Source organism: Phallusia mammillata, chromosome 1 (genome assembly GCF_965637545.1).
Source record: "Phallusia mammillata chromosome 1, kaPhaMamm4.hap1.1, whole genome shotgun sequence".
Lineage (NCBI taxonomy): Eukaryota > Metazoa > Chordata > Ascidiacea > Phlebobranchia > Ascidiidae > Phallusia > Phallusia mammillata.
The window spans coordinates 16,961,421-16,980,444 of record NC_137252.1 but is presented as its reverse complement, the minus strand read 5'-3'; the positions used below and the strand labels follow the sequence as shown (position 1 = coordinate 16,980,444).

At 33.9% G+C, this 19,024-nt stretch overlaps 2 protein-coding genes across 2 annotated transcripts; one reads left to right on the top strand and one right to left on the bottom strand.

The window, feature by feature from the left end:
* Positions 1-1,125: 1,125 nt before the first annotated feature.
* LOC145229703 (MLX-interacting protein-like) lies at positions 1,126-12,301 on the top strand. Its single transcript, XM_080095039.1, has 22 exons — positions 1,126-1,253; positions 1,603-1,778; positions 1,960-2,054; positions 2,513-2,619; positions 2,883-2,974; positions 3,374-3,463; positions 3,886-4,036; positions 4,585-4,674; positions 4,737-4,918; positions 4,980-5,127; positions 5,434-5,525; positions 5,675-5,833; positions 6,159-6,255; positions 6,316-6,420; positions 6,495-6,553; positions 6,725-6,881; positions 8,672-8,718; positions 8,781-8,894; positions 9,138-9,265; positions 9,322-9,575; positions 9,636-9,751; positions 11,983-12,301. The coding sequence occupies exons 1-21, from the start codon at positions 1,205-1,207 to the stop codon at positions 9,749-9,751; spliced, it is 2,508 nt and encodes an 835-aa protein (XP_079951165.1). The 5' UTR covers positions 1,126-1,204; the 3' UTR covers positions 11,983-12,301.
* A 156-nt stretch (positions 12,302-12,457) lies between these two features.
* On the bottom strand, positions 12,458-18,221 carry LOC145229714 (coiled-coil domain-containing protein 170-like). The gene is made up of 16 exons (XM_080095049.1): positions 18,013-18,221; positions 17,782-17,855; positions 17,642-17,681; positions 17,457-17,570; positions 16,573-16,683; positions 16,257-16,402; positions 15,891-16,038; positions 15,209-15,394; positions 14,956-15,084; positions 14,744-14,836; positions 14,568-14,663; positions 14,289-14,489; positions 13,980-14,153; positions 13,609-13,851; positions 13,298-13,534; positions 12,458-13,154 (listed from the first exon to the last, which is right to left on the bottom strand). Exons 1-16 carry the CDS (start codon positions 18,112-18,114, stop codon positions 12,852-12,854), a joined length of 2,397 nt encoding a protein of 798 aa, XP_079951175.1. The 5' UTR covers positions 18,115-18,221; the 3' UTR covers positions 12,458-12,851.
* Positions 18,222-19,024: the final 803 nt, after the last annotated feature.

Here is a 19,024-nt window from a genome sequence, read left to right as displayed (position 1 = left end):
CACAATAAACGCCCTAATTACGTCATGATTTTTATTCTGATTTTTTCAGTGGAGATTTTCTATCCACTTTTGGCATGAAATCTGTGTCAAATTTGGATAAAACTTTTGCAGCCTGTAGATATGGGCATGTTACTGTGCCATCTGTTTTCGTTTGACTGCAACCAAACGTTTTTATTACTTGTGTTTGTAATGTACTTGCATAAATGTTGGCTTTTTTGCACATAACAGTTAGGAGGATGTTAAAAAGCAGGCTCCTTTAAAATACGCAATCTACCAATAATACTTCTAAAAATGTTGATGGTTAGAGCTTTTAAGGTCCGTATGAGGGTTTGTAAAAATATAACACTATACATCAACCTCAGATACCCTTGTTGGGCTTAATATTCTCGTATCTGTGGAAGGTAGTACTAATTACCATATGGTAACGGATGTTAACACTTGTAAGAATATTAGGCTGAAAAGGGTTTGAGATTTGAATTATAATGTTATTGTAATTACAACCCTCACCCTGACCCTAATAGCCCCACCATCAACATCTTCATTACATAAGCTATTGCTACCAGGCATAGTATCAAGTTAATAGAGCTCTATTAACTTAACATCTTCATTAGTTTATTAGTAGACTGTGTATTTTAGAGTAGCCCTTTCAAGCCCTCCCAGCCCCCTAAAATGGGTGTTTTTTTTTAACAAAAATAAAGCTTTTTATTAATCCAGTAGAAAAGATTGGAGCAGTCACGTCTAAAACTGCGGGCCCACTTGGATCACTTGGCCCGCTTGGCCCAGCACTTGGCTTGCTTCATGCAATTAAAAAACTGCGGGCCCGCTTGGCACACTTCTCACAAGTATAAAAACTGCGGGCCCACTATATCTAGTGCTTGGCCTGCCTCTCGCAGGGAAAAACCGCGGACCCACTATATCTAGTGCTTGTCGCGGCTCTCGCAAGGAAAAACTGCGGACCCCCTATATCCAGTGCTTGTCACGTCTCTCGCAAGTGTAAAAACTGTGGGCCCGCAGTTTTTTCTATTGCATGGAGCTTGCCAAGTGCTGGGCCTAGCGGGCCAAGTGGGCCCGCAGTTTTAAACGTGACCCGATTGGAGTGGTCTGTTTTAAACACTACATTTTTTTAGGACAGTTTAGTAAAAAAACAAAATGAATTGATATTACCCACCATCAAATGCAAGTTATTTGAAACAAGCACATTTAAATGTATAAGGTAAACATGATGGAGCGTATCCTGAGAAACGAAACCGAAGGTGTGTACAAGTTGTGTTCTGTTACATCACAGAGATATTGATCAAACAAAATTATGCTTCTAAAAGTTCCATCTGTTTACAAATTAGATTATTTCTGTACTTGAACAAAACTAATAAGTGAAAATAAGCTGGTGCATTTCTTTGCTTTGTTAAAAAACATGTTCATGTGCATTTACTTATTGTAAAAACTTGTGTAAACAGTGTGATGATATAAATAATTTGACAAATATAGTGTTTTTACTCCTAGCCTCCAATTTGCTACTTCACCTCCCTTCTATTGGTGACAATATATAAAGTTGATGATGAATCATTTTTTAAACTTTTACAAACATGGATCTGTTCATTTTAGCTCACCGCAAAGGTGAAGTTATTCATTCGGGCCATTTCATGATTTCATCAGTTGCTGACGACCAAGAGGATTTAACTGAAACTATTGACCATGATCGTGATTCTCCCATACACCATGAACAATCAATTATGATCAAACATGGATACGATTTTTCAAATGTTGCTATGGAAACCAAAGTAAATGTTATTGGTAAAATTGCTTGGTACATTATGCTACAACCGAGTTGGTAGCTAATTAGCTTGTTTAAGAACAGTTACGAATGGAATAAAATTACGTTGTTGTTACTGTTATAAGTGATAATTTACTATTTTGCCATGAATTGTCTGGTAAATTATTTGATAAAATGTGTTTGTGCAGAACACATACCAATTTGGTCCCAGTCACTCCAATCATATAACTATTGATGGATCATTGTCCAGGTTGTTTCAGTGCATGTCGTTGGCATATAGAGGGTAAGTACCTGTGTATATGTGTTTTACCAAAACAAAATTTGTAGTTATTGGTTTAAGTAGGGCTGGATTATTTAAATGGCTTGCACTAAAAGCCCTGATGGGCATTTTTTTTGTAATAAGCATGACACTTAAAAAAATCTGCTACTCTTCTGTATGTTTTTATCTGTATTGGGATAAAGCTAAGTAGGTTGTTTACACCTCACCACTTGCTATTGAAGAATCTTCATGTTGTTTATTTTATTCTCAAATAAAACCAACAACTTTTTATGTTACACTTCGTATAGGGGGAGAATTAGTATGGCCCAGAACTATAAGTTTGTGTTATATTGTGGTTTGAGTGAAACATACCAATAACATTTATGGTACTTCATTTTAAGAGGCCTAAATTTTAATGACATGGTCATAGTAATATAACTGTTAAATTGTTTTGAATAACCTATTTATATTTTAAATAACAGAGGTAAAGTTGTTTCACCAAAATGGAAAAATTTCAAAGGAATGAAACTGACAGTCAAAGACAAAATTCGATTAAACAACGCAATATGGAGGACATGGCATATCCAATGTAAGCGACCAATAACACATATGGTACCATTGTTTAAAGATAGTTTATTGATATTACTTCCTCTGTTATTGTATACCTGTGGCAAAAAAAGCAAACTTATCACCATTTTTGTGAATTAGAAAGTGTGGTTTTATTTGTTATGTACATTTACCAGCCTGAAGTATGCAATGTACAGCAAGCACAATTAAGATCAAAAACAACTAAGGCGGATTTTTTTCCGTTGTCTACATTTAATGCAATTTTCAGTAAGTTTTATTTGTTAGATGTCATGATGAAGAAAAAACAACATGCATTCATTCAGTTTGTTACTCCATTAGAAGTGGAAGGAGATTATGATTCTCACACCAAACCTGAGGTTGCCTTTAATTTCTATGTTGGGCTTTGCTGACAGACACAACTTACAGTTCATTGCATGGGACAAAATTTATTGCAAACTTGTATAGTCATATCGTATTTTGTTTTCTACAGGGTATTACTGAAATTCAGCCTACAGAGACAAATTCTTTTTTCTGCTAGCATTACCATTGTTCTTATATTTTGTAACCCTTAGCAGAATTACCCAAAGCAAATGTTATGTCATTCTATTACAGTTAGGATTATAAGGATGTCAACAGGGTCTTTTGTTTACCTGTTGCGTATAAGAAATGTTGATAGTTGTACTAAATGTTTACAAAAAAACAAAAACGAAATCAAGTGTTCAGTTATTATCATGTATGTGATTGTAATGTGGTTTTTCGTCTTCTTTTGTTTGAAGGCTGTTGTTATGGAAGGCAAATACTGGAAGCGAAGAATTGAAACTGTTGTTGCTGAATACAAGAAATGGAGAGCATACTTTATGGAAAGGGTAAGGCATTATCTAAATGTGTTTTACATGGACTAAGAAATTAAACATATTTACAGTATTCTGTTGTTTGCAAGTTGGACTTCCACCTTAATTAAGAACATTTCACATGTAGCATCCTGAATGTTGTTGTGTGCTTATGTATAATAATTAGTAAATACAGGTTGAACTACTTAATCACATGTAATGTTTGCACCAGGCTCTTTTCCAGCTTATGGTTCAAGATACAACTCTGCCCTTATACGATATGTTAGTTTGTAGTACCAAAATCATTCTACCTTCCTTACACCCTTTTTCATCCTTTTTTACTATGGTTTTAATTACAAGTGTACTGTACAGTGATATGTGGTATTAAAATTCTGTTCAGTATTAGAATTCAGCATTTGTGATTTACAACACTCCAATAGGATTAACTTTTTATATAGTGCATCAACAGTCATCATGACATGACAACTGAATCTTTTGAACTGGAAGCGCTCAGACACGGAGATGATCAGCAATTTTATGAATTCACAGACACTTTGTTCAGCAGTTTGTCCCAACAACCCTTTCAATTTCCCAACCCGAGGGAAATAGGTAAAATATTTGCCAACATTGTTTTGTACATGTGTAATTCAAAAACGGCCAACACCCAGTCTGTATCACTAAATTAGGGTTCCCATATCTGAGTGCACCGAATTCCTGACACTTTCATAAGTTCCTTTTTTGAAACCAACCTGGCGCGGTACTGTGTCTCATATCACTGTTTATCAGAAACCACACAAACAACAGTAAACATAAACTGCTTCAAACTCCTGAAATAAGAAAGAAATTAAGCAGCCGGTTTGCATTATAAAAATAATTGGGTATTTTACTCCTTGCTTGAATCACCCTAGAAAGGTAATTGTGGCCATTTGAGAACTTGTAGTTTTTTAGATGACAAAATTCCGGACATTAAGGGTTTATTTAAAAATTATTTCCAGACATAAGTTTTTACTCTTATATTCAGGACATATCTAGAAAATTCCAGAAGTCTGGTTCCGGAAGTCTACACTAAATGAACTTTGTATGCACTAGGATGTTTCTACAAAATGTATATACATGTGTAAATCAAGTTTCAAGTTTTTCCGATTGTTTTTATTTAGCTCTTCATGCAACCAACTCTGACATGATCCAGCCTGGTTTATTGCAACTTCAACCTTCGGTGGATGATTTTGACTTTGATCCTTTACAAGGTAAATTTTGAAATTGCTCAACATACTTTAAATAGTATACCTTAAATGAGAAATTTGTGTAGATTTTTTTGCAAGTGCCAAGAAAAGTGTGGCCCCAGTATTTGGTATGAGTCACCCCTCCACCCATAATGAGTTTTCCTCTGTAAGCGATCCATTTATGTCTGCTGAAATTTCCACTGTATTGGAACAAACCCATGCTCCCTCTTCTTCCTTAAACACCATATCAAGTAACACTGCACAACAGGTAAGAAATTCATGATTTGAAATGTTTAAATACATACTAAATGGTGCATTCAATGTTACAGCAAGCAGGTTATAGTGGTATCCAACACCACCACCATCATCAACAACAACAACTTGAACTGCCAACCCCCATTGAGCCACCTAAATTGGTAACACAGCACAATATGCCCCAAGCAAATGTTGCAAATTTGGCTCGCCATTCATCAATAAGTAAGTTTTCTAACTCACAACTTCAAATAAAATAACTCTCCTTGTGCTGTTTGCTTGTGGTGGCTATAACCACCAGGCAAATTTATCTGTTACATTCATTTACTATACTTTTTTTTAGTAGTCCTAATACTGTAAATTAGTTATTTCTCACTTTAATTTTAATTCGCAATATTCTGACAACAGTGTTAATAAAATTTTATTAGTTTTGTCATAAACTATAAGTTTCTTGTATTTTAAATTATTATCTGCTAGTCTTAAAATGATTACAGGAAGTTAGGGCCTTTACTTTTTATTTGTGTTTTTCAGATTACTTATCTCAAGGCGGTAATGTCTCACAACACTCCTCAAACAAAACAAGTTCAACAGAACATTTGAAGCAACATCACATCAGTCCAACTGTAATGTTTCTTCCTGAACATTTTGTGTGAAAAAAATTAGTGCTTACTTTCCTTAAATAAAAAATATATTTACTCTATATATTTTTGTTCTAATATATACACATCTTTGTACGATATCTACATCCTAAAGATGCTGTTTTGTTTCACAGCACTTCCAAGCCAATGAAGGTGCTAAACCTGTAGAATCAATGAACAGAAGCAGTTTTATGACAAGTTACAACACACCCGGTTCTGCTCCATTCGCATATCCACATTCAAAACTTGGGCCAAACCAACCACTGGATAAAATTATTTACACCCAACCACAGGTAAACACACCTTAAATGAAACCACACAAAAAGTCCTTATCCTAATCAGCAGAAGAACCATTGTCACGGTACAACATTAAATTTCGGTTCTTGTATGTTTTTGTTAAAACTCTGCACTTATAGGGATTTCAATTATAGGTATATTAAGGTTCCTTCCATGCTTTGTATTACTGGAATGTATGTTGATATTGCTCACATCACAGGATAAGCATACAATACCACAGAAATATATCAATAGTCAAAAAAATTAGGAAACCAAAGAGGGCGACAAATCTAATTTTATGTGTTTGCGAAGGAAAGTATTAATTGGCACTATTTTTTGTAGATGGGAATGAGTGTTGAATATTTGCAACAAAATGTATCTACGCAACAAGTTTCTCAGGCCAATGCTGGAAGTGGACATTTGAATGCCACGCAAATTGGTTTGTAAACAAATGTCATTTCATAAATAAACTTTTTAATTCTTTTGTTTTATCCTCCAGACCAAGCTGTTGCAAGACATTCAAAACAAAACAAGGATGGTGACATTTCAGTAAAACCATCAGATTCGCCCAATGTATTTCTTCTGAAACAACTTTTAACTAACAGTTAGTACAGTTGTTTGCATTATACAATATTGTATTACAGTAGGGAAACATTTTAACCCCTTACATTTGTTCAGAGTCAAATACCAACAAAGTGGTGCCAAGCAACAGACAAGCAATTGCTAAAGTTGCAGAAGTTAGTTGCTCTGTTTTGAAAACTTTATATGTAGGTTTTTAATTTAAGAAAAAAATGTTTTGGTAATAGTGATGGCATCTTTCTTGTGTAATGTTTCAACTAGCTCATATAAAGAAGATTTTTTTTAATATGTTTTCAAAAGGAGATTTGGTAGGATCATTTGTTTATTAGATCCGACCTATTGATGAGCCTTCAATAATACCAAAGAACACCAACACACCTAGTTCTCGCCATGTAGATCAGCACCCTAGTTCAAGTTCAAGTGTTTCTCCAACAAAATCTTTTAACAATGATCAGTCTTCAACAAGTGACATTTTCATGGAACATGGTTGGTTTATTTTTCATGCCCCTTTAACCCTTTAACTGCTGAATTCTTTTTGACAAAAATTGTGGTTTAGACATGCTCTTGCTCTTTAAGGTTTTATGCAAAATCGATAGAAGATAGGCAAAAACTTTCTCTGGGAAAGTTGTTGGGTATAAAATTTTCTACAATTTAAAAAAAATTTTTTTTTCAATGACGTCATCACTTACAAAATGACGTCATTTCAATTCTATTTTTTCATAAAATTGCAGTTTATTTATGTTTTTCGTTACAATTATTAGTTCCAAGTTGTTTTACAAACAATTCCTTAAAAAAATGTTGATGTGCGTTTTTTCGATGACGTCATTAATTAGCCCATGACGTCATAATGAACAATTTTAGTTTCTTGTTTTACTGTAGTAAAGGACAAAATTAATGTTTTTGAGGGTATAAAACTTGTTTTTAATAATAATTATTGGCAATCTTTCCAATTTACTGACTTATTCTAATGTTTACCAAATACCTGTACACATAATGCTTTCAAAAGTGTTTGTACATGGGATGTTTATTATGTATCATTACACCACAACATGTAAAATTTTGAAACACAGTTCACAGAAGTTAGCAGAAAAACCACAATTCCAAGCATTCCAAAGGAACTTTGCACTGATTCTTCTGTATTTGTTGTCCATTTATGAGGCCAAATCCTCCCATCATTTGACAAATATAAATACAGTTGATGACCAAATACAATCAAAATATAGGTCAGCAACCATAAACTTCCCCAGTCAAAAGGCTTCTACAACAGTTGTTTTCGTGATAAATAACTGCTGTCACCACTAATAGTAGCTAAACTGACTGATACAGCACTATATTCAAGCAAACCAAGGCAAATTCACTGCCCACAACTACCCACTTCCAAGCCCAATTCAGCTGCACACATATCAAATTGTAAACAAAGATCGCCGCAACACCCACGCAAAGCCCTGAAATCAACTCCAAACAGCTGTCTGTGAATCAACCAAGTGTAAAATAACATAAAACGGCTCAAAAACAAAAATTAGGAAAAAACATGTTTTTTTCCGAATTTTTACTTTCTCCTTACTGTAATTAATTTTTTTCAAATACTGACATATAATTTTTTTCAAATAAATTAAATCCAATAATCATAAGCTTTCGAACGCACCCCAGTTGGAAAAAATATTCGCACTGATATGATTTTTATCGCTGTTTACAACGAGGCATGTCTCGGGACGCATTTATGCGCCCCCCGCAGTTAAAGGGTTAAGATGAGATGTATTATTTTTTGTTCTGTTTTTATTTTATTTGTTTATCCCACAACAGTTGTAAGTAACTTATGATGCATAACAAACAATGTTTTAAAATGCTCATCATCCATTATTCAACCCCATTTTTCCCCATTATTCAATTTATATGGGAAAAGTCAATTAAGTTGTGTTTGAATGCAATTACAAAAAAATTACAAACCTCAAGTCAAATGCAGGAGACGTAGCTCTACAAGCTCCTGTTAAAGAACACTTGCAACATTTTTAAGTAACCCACAATGTTCATTTGTCTAAATGTGGGCAAACATTACTTGGAATCAGACAGAGTTTTAATGATAAGGACTAGTGTTGTTCTGGTTTGCCTCATTATTTGTATCATTCTTATTGAAAAATGTACACATTTTTTCCTCCGGATTTAAGACTATTTTAAGATTGAAAGTCAAACCAAATATTTCTTTTTTAACACATTTGTAAACCATATGCATAACGCTAAAAAAGAGATTTTTTTTAAATGCTGTTTTCTAATTTAAGGTGAGGAATTTCCAGTTTCTTTTGCTGATTCAGATGGAGCAGTAATGGTAAGCTGAATTTTTGCAGCATCCAAAACAAGTAATGTAACTTCTCTATAACTTGACTACAGTTACAGAGATCAGGATCATTTTCTGCTGAGCAGAAGAGACGATTTAACATTAAACTGGGATTCAATCGTTTGCAAAAGTTTCTTCCAAATATCAATGTTCAATCCAATTCAAAGGTTTGCAAATAATCTTTAACAGATTTATAAGTTCGTTTTCTAAACAAGTGGTTTAACCTTGGCTTCATGGGCACCCATGTGGTATTTGATTTGGATTTAGGAGGCTAAATAATACATAAAGCATATGCAGTTTACAAATACTACAAAAAGAAACATCTTTTTTATGTTTAGGTGGAATTTAATTAGCAGCCCTCACTTAATGTAATGAGCTATGTTTAGAAGTAATCCTTCTTTGTGTCTCAGATAAGTAAAGCAAGTCTAATGAATAAAGCCACTCAATACATAAAATCACTACAAAATGAAAGACAAAAAGTTTCTGACGAGATTCAAGCATTGAAACAAGAACTGGATGATCTCAAGTCTGAAATCAAGTAAGAACACAAATCAAACCATAACTTTGCTTGAAAGTAATAGCAAATATTTGTAGCTCGTGTCAACAGCAACTGCCTGCCACCGGTGCCCCAGTATCTCGGCCTCCCATTGAGGAATCCAAGACCAAATACAAACAGTGGATTCGCCAAAGGACTAAACAAGATTGGAAGTTTTTTGTTTTTGGAATTATTATTGAACCGTGGTTCGAGTCCTACCAGTGCATGGTCTCTGTGTCTGGTTCTTCTGATTTGTGCCGAAGTGTATTTGATTGGGTCGATCAGAAATGTGCGCTTCCAGTTTTGCGTCCAAGTAAGTAGTACTGATAACATTCAAAACCCTAACTTTTAGATTAAACACCAACTTTTTTAGGTGTTGTCCAGTCTTTGCAAGTATTAAGTACTTCCACATCAATCCTTTCTCATCCATCGCAACTGCAAAAGCAGATTGAAGATTCAGTGCAAGGAAATTCAAGAAATGATAACTAGGTAGGTTGAAGAGCTGTGAATTTAAAACCTTGTTTTATGCATTAGCTTGTTATGGGTCCCCTTCCCTGAAGGGGACACATTTTGTTTTTGTCTATATATTTTTTTCTTTCTAACGCTGGTTTGTTCCCACGTTTTGGTCAAGAAAGAATGGTTCAAACTTTTTCAAATTTGCACACATTATAGATATTGGTCTAAAGATGGTCCATGTGAATTTTGACCCCGTTTGATCCCTCGGTTCACCCACAGCCCCCCAAAACGTGAAATTTTTAAAACGGCTATTCTTGCTAAAGTACTTCATTTTGGAGTTATATGCTTTATTGTTTGGTGCAATATAAGGTATTTCAAAGAATTTTGTACCTTAAAAAAAGATTTACCCATTTTCACCCCTTACCCCCAAAATATTCGTTTCTGTCTTACGCTGGTTTGTTAAATGCGTTTGGTCAAGAAAGAGTGTTCAAATTTGCACAGATGCTAGTTATTGCTCCGAATTTGATCCTCCTGAAGTTTGACCCCAAACGACCCAGCGGTTCACCCACAGGCCCCCAAAACGAAAAAAATTAAAAACGGCTGTACTGACCCAAGTACATAATCTGAGGGTTTCATGCTTTGTTGGTTGGTGCAATGTAAGCTATTCTAAAGAATTTTGTAACTTTTTATTGGATTCACCCATGTCTACCCCTTAAACCCCAAAATAATAAGTAAGGCCAGAAATACAAGCCCCAATGTGCTGAAATGTTAAACAAATGTTTGCAGTAGGTTATTCGTTTAGTACAGTGGTTCTTAACCTTTTTTCTGTTGTTACCCACAAAATGTTTTGATGGATATCAATTACCCCTTTTTAGAAAAACATCACCTAATATAGCTTACTGGACTATACCGTCAATTGTATACGAAACAGATATTTACGCGAGACTCTTTCTAGTTTTATGACATCACAAATAGCATGGCTATGAGTGAAACATTGAGACTTTTAGAGTAGAAGCGCATGACAACATTTGCCATCGAAGTTACTTCTTCTTTATTTTGAAAATATGGCAGGACGCCGAGAAATCTATTAAGATTGACTTTTTATTGAATTATTTTGAATAAATTTTATACCCTCATTACAAAATGTTTGCTGGTTACAGTAATGATTATCAAGAATCTAAAGATAACTATAACAGAAAATCTATGTTACCCCTTTTAAAATGCCAAATTACCCCTTTGGGGGTAATTACCCACAGGTTAAGAACCACTGGTTTAGTATTTAAAAATTTCCCTTAATCGGCCACATAGTTACTTTTACAGTCCATAACATGTGTACACTGTCAGTCAGATAGAAGTCTCAAATCTCAAGGTAGTAATTCACTTGTTTACGATTAAGACGGGTGAATACAGCGGGAGTGCTCAGAATTCACTCGTTTACGATTAAGACGGGTGAATGCAGCGGGAGTGCTCAGCTTGACGTCCGGACGGACGTTTTACAAGACAGTCGTGTTGGTGATTACAAATCAGCTGTTTTTGTGCAGCCATGCTATGTCGTTTTATTAAGTTATCAAGCTCATTTTCAGTTTTGGAAAATTGTGTTTAAAAACTGACCTTGAACGACAATATCAAGGTCAAAGCATGAGATTAAATTGAAAGTGTTTTTCCTGTTCTTATTTACTGTTTTTTGTAATTATAGGACAATAATGATGCAAAAAAGAATACGGACAAAACTTTTAAAGTTGGGTTAAGGCTAAAGTTGGTTAAGTTTTTCCTTAAGAATCTAAAAATAACCAGGATGTTTGTTTACCATAAATCCGCACAAGCGCGCGTGTGGGGACCCATTCGTTTTTGCTTGTAAAAACAATCATATGTGTAGATCAAATGATGTGTATAGTAAATTGGTAAATATTTAACAATGATTGTGCCCTATTTTTACTGTTACCAAATCGCATATGCATATGTGTGGGGACCCATTAGATTATGCTTGCAGAAACAATTATGTTATAAAGTGTCAGGAAAAAGATAAGGACCCAAAGCCAAATATATATCCATTATAAATATAGTAATGGTATATGTGATACATCGTTAAATATGATGTAGAATATATAAACTGGCAATATACAGGAAAACCACTATTCTAGTTTAAATATGTAATGCTAAACATACATGTTCAGCTATGGCAGAATATTTCTAAAAACCACTGAGGAGATCTATTGATCGTGAGTAGGTTAAAAAGGTATAATGGTTATACATTTTTTGTGCAGATCGCTGTTGGAATTTAAATTGGAAAGTTTCATATACCAGTGGAAAGCCATTAAAGTTCACAAAACAAAGTTTATCCTTTTTTTGTTTTTGCCAACATATCACACAACAAAATGCTTGTATTAAAATCTTCATTGTAATTGGGTCATGTTTTAGTGTTGTTTTGCTTTGTACTTTTATTCTATTTGCTACCAACAATGCCTGCGTAAATCTTTTTTACTGTTCTTTTTGTGTAATGATGCATGCCTTACAACTATAATTGTGTTCCATAATTGTTTTATTTGGTGACTTGTTTCCAACAATGAAAGAACTGCTATTTTATATTCTAAAAAAATGTGTCGTGGTATTAGATTAATCAAAAACACTTTCTAGGGTTAGGTCTAAAACGTATTTTTATTTTCCTAAAAGTTCACAGTAAATGTTAGGTCTAAAACGTAGTTATATTTTCCTAAAATTTCACTTTTTCACTTCACAAGATTGAAGTAAGTGCAAATTTTATTTTTTCTACTCAATAGTAATTAAACAACACAAACACATGTGCATTTCTACTGAGAAAACTTGAATTACTGTACACAATCTATGATTTACATTACAGAAAACCAACTTTTATAAGCAACTAAATCTACTTCAAATGCTAAAGACGTGCAGGTTTGCAAAGATACAAAACAAACATTGGATCGAAACAACATTAGTAAAGTTACAAATGAAAACACAATTTGTATGCAGCTGATTAATCACAAAAAAGTGCAAAGTTTTTAAAATATGATAAATTCACAGTTTACATGAAATTTAAAACGTTTACTTTCCAATAAAACATGATATTTATCCAGTTATCATTCACTAAGTAACTGTGAAAACATCCTAAAAATTGTTAGTATCGAACTGGTGAGATAGAGCGTGAGCGATGGTGATGATGTTTTCTTGGACTTGCTGTCCTGCTTCTTGTCAATGGAGGTTGAGGATGATAAACTGGATTTATTTCATTTTCATATCCAGCTGCAAACCTTTGATTCATTAGCTCCAATGAACGATCCAAACCTGCTCCTGCAGCTGCCCCAATATGATGGTTGCGAATGAGCTTCTCAAGTCGAGAAATAATCTCATAATCAGGTATTGCTAAACTTGTCACGTCGAGCCCAAGCATTCGAGCTACCACTTCCCGAAAATCAACCAACTGCAAGAAATAATGTACAAAATTCTAACATTAAAAATTTCTCTAAAAATGAACAAACTATGGATCTCTGATTGACTTTAGATAGTTTCAGTTTTAGTTTTTGATTTTACTTCCAAATAGACTGCTAAAAAATATTGATTTACCTGTTTTTCTCTGCGGTTCACTTCATCAAGCAAAGACTTGTTGGATTTCAGGTCATTTGTCAATGCATTCAGTTGCATTTTTAGGGTTGATGAATGTTCTCCTGCATCATTTTCAGTCATCTTTAATTCTTTTTTGAGGCATGACAATTTTTGCCGTTGGCGATCTTTGGTTGTGCTTAGTTTGTCAACATATGTTGATAAATCATCGATCTTTTTTCTTTGGTCCAAAGTTACAATCTGCTCAAAATAAAATAGTTTAATGCTAAAATGATTAAAGTTAATTTGACATAACATGCTAAATGAACACAAACCTTCAGTTGATTTGTGTCTGCAAGCTGTGCTTTAAGTTGGGTAACTTTGACACGCTCATCTCCCAGAGCATGTTGTAGTCTTTCAACTTTTTTCTGCAGTTTTTGTACTGTGATAATGGCATCATCACGATCAATTGCAAGTGCCGAGCGTGTGTGCTCCTTTTCATCCTGTTGTGCTATTTTCTTCCTCAGCAGTTCAATGTGTAATTCTTTGCTTTGAAGTTGTTCCTTTAGTAACTTCATCTAAAAAGTTACGATTTACGTTAAATCTGGCTACGTTCAACAATTATGATTTTTACAGTAAATTAAAAAACAACAAACATAAACTAGCAGCAGCATAAAGGTACATTTACTAACTGATTATAACACACTTTTTTGTGAAGATTGTGGTTTGTGGATGTTTTTTGTACTAGAGCATCAGATTCAAGTTTGGCTAATTGCCTTGCTCTTGCTATTAAGCTGTCCGTATTCATGTCATAACCAACATCTAGACACATACTGGTCATTCCCATTGCATCTGACATTTGTTGAAGGAATTGCATGTACTTGAAAAAAATAAAAAAGTCAAATGCTTTTACACAAATTTCTATGAGAAAAGCAGTCTACATTTTTGCACCTATTACTCCAAATAAAAATCATACATATTGGTTTCAGGAATTAAGCAAATAATAGAGACTCACTTTATTTTTTTCATTTCTTAGTGTGTCCTGCAGAATATTTCCGGAAATTAATTCATTTTCCAAATCTCTTAGTTTGCTCTCATGTTGATATGTTGATGTCTCAGCTGATTTGGCACGGCGAATTGTATCATGATATATTTCACACTGTTGTTCCAATTGCTTGCTTAACTCACCAACAGTTCCATTTAGAGAATCGGTTTTCTGTTCAAAATTGTAAAAAATGTAGGTTTTCTAATGAAGCAAAAAAGTATAGTTAGAGTGCCAAAAATAGTTAAATACCATTTTGTATTCTCGCTCATTGGTAACTAACTCCTTGATCCGGTTCTTTATGCTTTCCTCAGTTGAATCAATTTCAAAGTGATGGTTGCTCAAGAGCTGTAATTTACAAATTTCACCAAAGGTTTTTAGTTTGTTACACAAATGTGCTACAACCTAAATTTAACTAGGTACTCTACCTTTGCCATTGTTTCTTTAAAAACTTCAAATTCTGACACTGATGAACTGAGCTCATGATTTAGGCGTTTTGCATCATCTGTTGATGTTACGGCCTAGAAACATAAAGAAAAAGTGATTGTTTCGTAAGTGTTGGGCTACTTTGTTAATTAATATGCATTGTAATTTGAATTACAGGAAAACAGTAAGTATAAGTTATTACTCCGCTGTTTACCCTGTTTCTTGTTTGAATCAATTCTTCACGTGAAGAGTCAATAGTTTTTTCCAGAGCTTGAATGCGCTGTTTCAACAAATCATTTTCACGCTCCATACATTCTTGTTTGGTGAGAAAATCTTCACTTTCCTGAAAGACAAAGGCAACCGTTTTATCTACTTACATCTACAAATTTACACATTGAACTGTTTGAACTATTATTACAAAATGATAATACGTACATTTATATTTTTAGAAACTAGTAAACTTTTACCTTTTTAAACTTTTCCAACATATAATTAGTTTCAGAGGCATTTTTTTGTTCTTTGCCCACTTCGGACACAAGGCGCATAATGGTTTCTCTGCTAGCTTTAGTTTCAAGGTTGTGGGCATTTAAAGTATCCTCCAGAGTTGCAATCTTGCTGTCCGTTAAAATTTTCTCCTGTGAAAGTTCTTTGACCTACAAAAAAAAACAGTTTCTGACAAAACTGTGCAACACTATAACTAGTGATGGGACGAGTACCCATGACTCGTTATCGAATGATTTTTTCTCAGTTTTCGATACCAACGTTCGATACCCAAGGCCGGTTTACACCATAAGAATACGGGCAACTTTTTGCCAATATTTGCTTCGGACAGCTCAAAATCGGGAAAAAATTCTGCCAGGTTACGTATATTTTTTCGCTATTAGGTGGAGATTACATTTTTCTGCATGCGTGTGTGCGCGCCTGAACCCCGGTCATGGCAGATAAATTAGCCAGTGATACACAACTAAGTACAACACTATTTTTAAGTACACGGTAATCGGTATCGAAAGTATATACATGTGGTACTCATACTCGGTATTGGTACTCGCTTCAAAACCTGGTATCGTCCCATCACTAGCTATAACACTAGTCATTGTTAATGTTGTAGTAATGTAATATTACTGAGCTGAATTACTGAATGCTATTAACCATTTCAATTAAACTCGTCACATCATCCCCTGAGCTCTCATCAAAAGGAGCATTTAACGCATTTGCCATTTGCAATACAACTTCCTTCAGTTTCCGCTTGCTTGCATCTGCAGTTTGTTGTGTTTCCTCATTGACAACTGCATGGTTTCTAGAATAGTAGAGTTGCATTAGTATATCTCCCACAATAGTTAACATATATGTGAATATAAAAAATTGGGCAGTTTTACTTCCAGTGGAGTAAACTAAAATTGAAAAAAAGTTCCCGGCTAAATTGATGTGAAACAGAAGTATAGCAATGACACTTTATTTTGATCGTTTGATGTTTAACAGTAAAGATATTATAACACATACCACATAATGTCATACCTTAGTCTTGATTCCAACTCTAAGATTCTTTCTTGAGCTTCTCTGTTGTCTTTTTGCAATCTTTCAATGGTAGCAGAGCCACGAGTGGTTGCATGCTCAAACATACCAGTTTGACTTTCAGCAGCTTGTACCCGTTCTTGCAATGTCTGAATACAATTGTGGTTTATTTTTAGGTTTCAATGCAGTAGCAATATATATCTTCAATTGTACTGCATTTTTTTGCACCACTGTGTGTTTAACCAATCTCTGTTTATTCAACATATTTTTACATAAATTAATGTTCTTTCACATATCACTTAATACCAAATTCTCCAACCTGTATGGTAATTGTTTGTCTCTGTGCATTCTCATTCATAACTTCAATTTTAGATTTTAACTCTTGCAGATACTTGTCTTTTAAATGAAGTTTAGATTCACATTCCATCAGCTGAAAAAAAAATACAGTAATATCAAAATTGAAGTACATTTTATTTTGACAATTAATACATAAAGAACTATTTTGGTTGTAAACTTGGAATCTATGTTGATTGCTAATTGCTGGGCCAAGAAAAGCACAGTGACAAATTTGTGTGTTTGAAAGTTTGTACCCTACTGTTTGTGTGGTTACAATTCAAAAACCGAGATAATTATAGGCAGCTTACATTTTTTAATGTTATGCTGGGATTTTTTTAACCCTCTGTATTTTGATACAAATCGTGTTCCATATTATTTTGCTTGTAGACATTACAAATCAACATATTAGTGCAACTCACATTTGTTTTTTAACATCACAATATGTAACTTACAATTTATGGTGGCATAATGTACAGTTAGAATGGTAAGCCACAACGAGTAATCTTTAGACAGTTTAATAAATGATGGCTATCTACGTTTGGCCAAAAATTAGGAACACTAAAATTCTTGTTTTAACCAATTGAACTAGCACTTGATTTTAGTGGTTGTCTATAAATAACTGTATGGCCAGTTCAAAAGCATCCATAATCTTATGCCAATTGACCATTAAAACATTAATGTGTGTTTTTAATGAATATGTGGTTTTGTTTTTATATTTATGAGGTTATGTAGATAAACAAAAACTTTTTGATACTTTTCTCAGGTTGTCATATGTGGCCTAATATCAAAATACAAGATGTTTACATTCTTTAATTTCAATACAGATTGATGTAAGTTTAATTATAGGAAAGGATTATGTTTGTTTACCTCAGTTGTCAAATTTTCGTTCTTCATCCTTAACCTTGAAAGCTCAGCAGCTGAATCACTGTGAAATGTTGGACTTGCTCTTGAATCCTCCCATTTATGTGATGCTCCTGCATTCTAGTGGACAAAAAAGCATGTGAATTCATGTATACAAACCATGTATAAATGGAATCACAGCTTATACTTACATGGGTATTAACAGGATATAGCTGAGAAATTCTAGGAGACCTAAAAACAATTACAACTTCAGAACAACCCTATAATGCATTTGGTTCTGTGCCATTGACACAGCTAAAGTGAAAACAACATTTCAATTATTTTAACATACATGGAAGAGAGTTCATTGATGAGTTCATCTTTCTTAGCTAATTCCGATTTGTAGGATTTCACTTTTGCATGAAGCTGTGGAATAAAAATATGGTATTATATATCGACCGTCAAAACTCTAGGTAAATGGCACCTGAATTTTTTAAAAGAAAATATGCTTCACTTCCTAAAATTCCTTGTTTGTTTCACAAGTTACCATACTGTTTCTAAAGTTTTAACTTTTGTTAGTTACCTCAGAAATAATCCTTGAATTTGGAGAAGTTTGATGATAATCAAAATTCGTCAAATCATCATTTCCATTCACATTAATCCTGTGCAATCCTCTGTATGACATGATTTTTTGTACCTTTCTGGTACTGTCAAGTACTTAAAACTATTTCAGTTATTGTTTTACGGTCTTCTTTATGAGGAATAAACTAATAGTTATTTTGGATAACCTGAAAGCTTTAAAAGTCTGTTCTACACTACTAAAATGCTACCAGCTAAACAAATCTTTCCTGAGTTTTGTGATAGTATAGGCTAATAAATGTACATACATGGTCGAAAAGGTGTGCACAGAAAGTTAAACTATGTACTATTAATACAATTTTGCAAATTGTCATAGAACCACATCTAAAGCTGCCTAAAGAAACCCTGATTCCCCCTTTCTCTAGATCTGCCAGTATTTGTTAGCCACTATAACATATATTAGTGGTAAAATATATGTTTCGTATCATTGGCATTTAAAAAAATTAAAAAACGTATTCTTTACAACACATTTTACATGATGCACGAGTCACATATCGCAAAAATCTATACTGTTCGAAAAACATTATTTTCTTGTATGTCACATCCTTAAATAACTTTTTCGTTGTCTACTGTAATCACACATTAAAACATTCTTTCGTTGGTTGTAAAATGCGCACAACCCGTGAGATAATCTGCGGTGTTATAGCTATTTACACATTGACACACATCTGCTCATACTGATTACTCAGGCATGACAGCGCGTATCCACAACATTAGTGTTGCCTAGATACGAGAAAATCCGATGATCACTAAGTTATATGTTTTTTGTACCATAGGGTAGTTTGGGAGAATTGATTTTTTGCCGAATAAAGTTGTTTAACTACATATAAGATATGATGTTGCCTGCCGTGCTTCGGCCAACGGCTATAGTCCTGTATTTTAGAAACAAGTTTTGTTACCAACTATCTGCCAAATTTTCGAAATTATACTGAGATGACAGCAGTCAGATGAAATGT

Bases quoted from the DNA above. Each gene is read 5' to 3' on its own strand.
- LOC145229703 (XM_080095039.1), top strand. From the start codon at position 1,205: ATGTATAAGGTAAACATGATGGAGCGTATCCTGAGAAACGAAACCGAA. The intron at 3,464-3,885 runs GTAAGGCATTAT...CTTTTTATATAG, and splicing joins GAGCATACTTTATGGAAAGG to TGCATCAACAGTCATCATGA. The intron at 9,576-9,635 runs GTAAGTAGTACT...CAACTTTTTTAG, and splicing joins GCTTCCAGTTTTGCGTCCAA to GTGTTGTCCAGTCTTTGCAA.
- LOC145229714 (XM_080095049.1), bottom strand. From the start codon at position 18,114: ATGTCATACAGAGGATTGCACAGGATTAATGTGAATGGAAATGATGAT. The intron at 17,571-17,641 runs GTAAGTATAAGC...TTTGTCCACTAG, and splicing joins TATATCCTGTTAATACCCAT to AATGCAGGAGCATCACATAA. The intron at 16,684-17,456 runs GTAAACAAACAT...TTTTTTTTTCAG, and splicing joins ACGAAAATTTGACAACTGAG to CTGATGGAATGTGAATCTAA.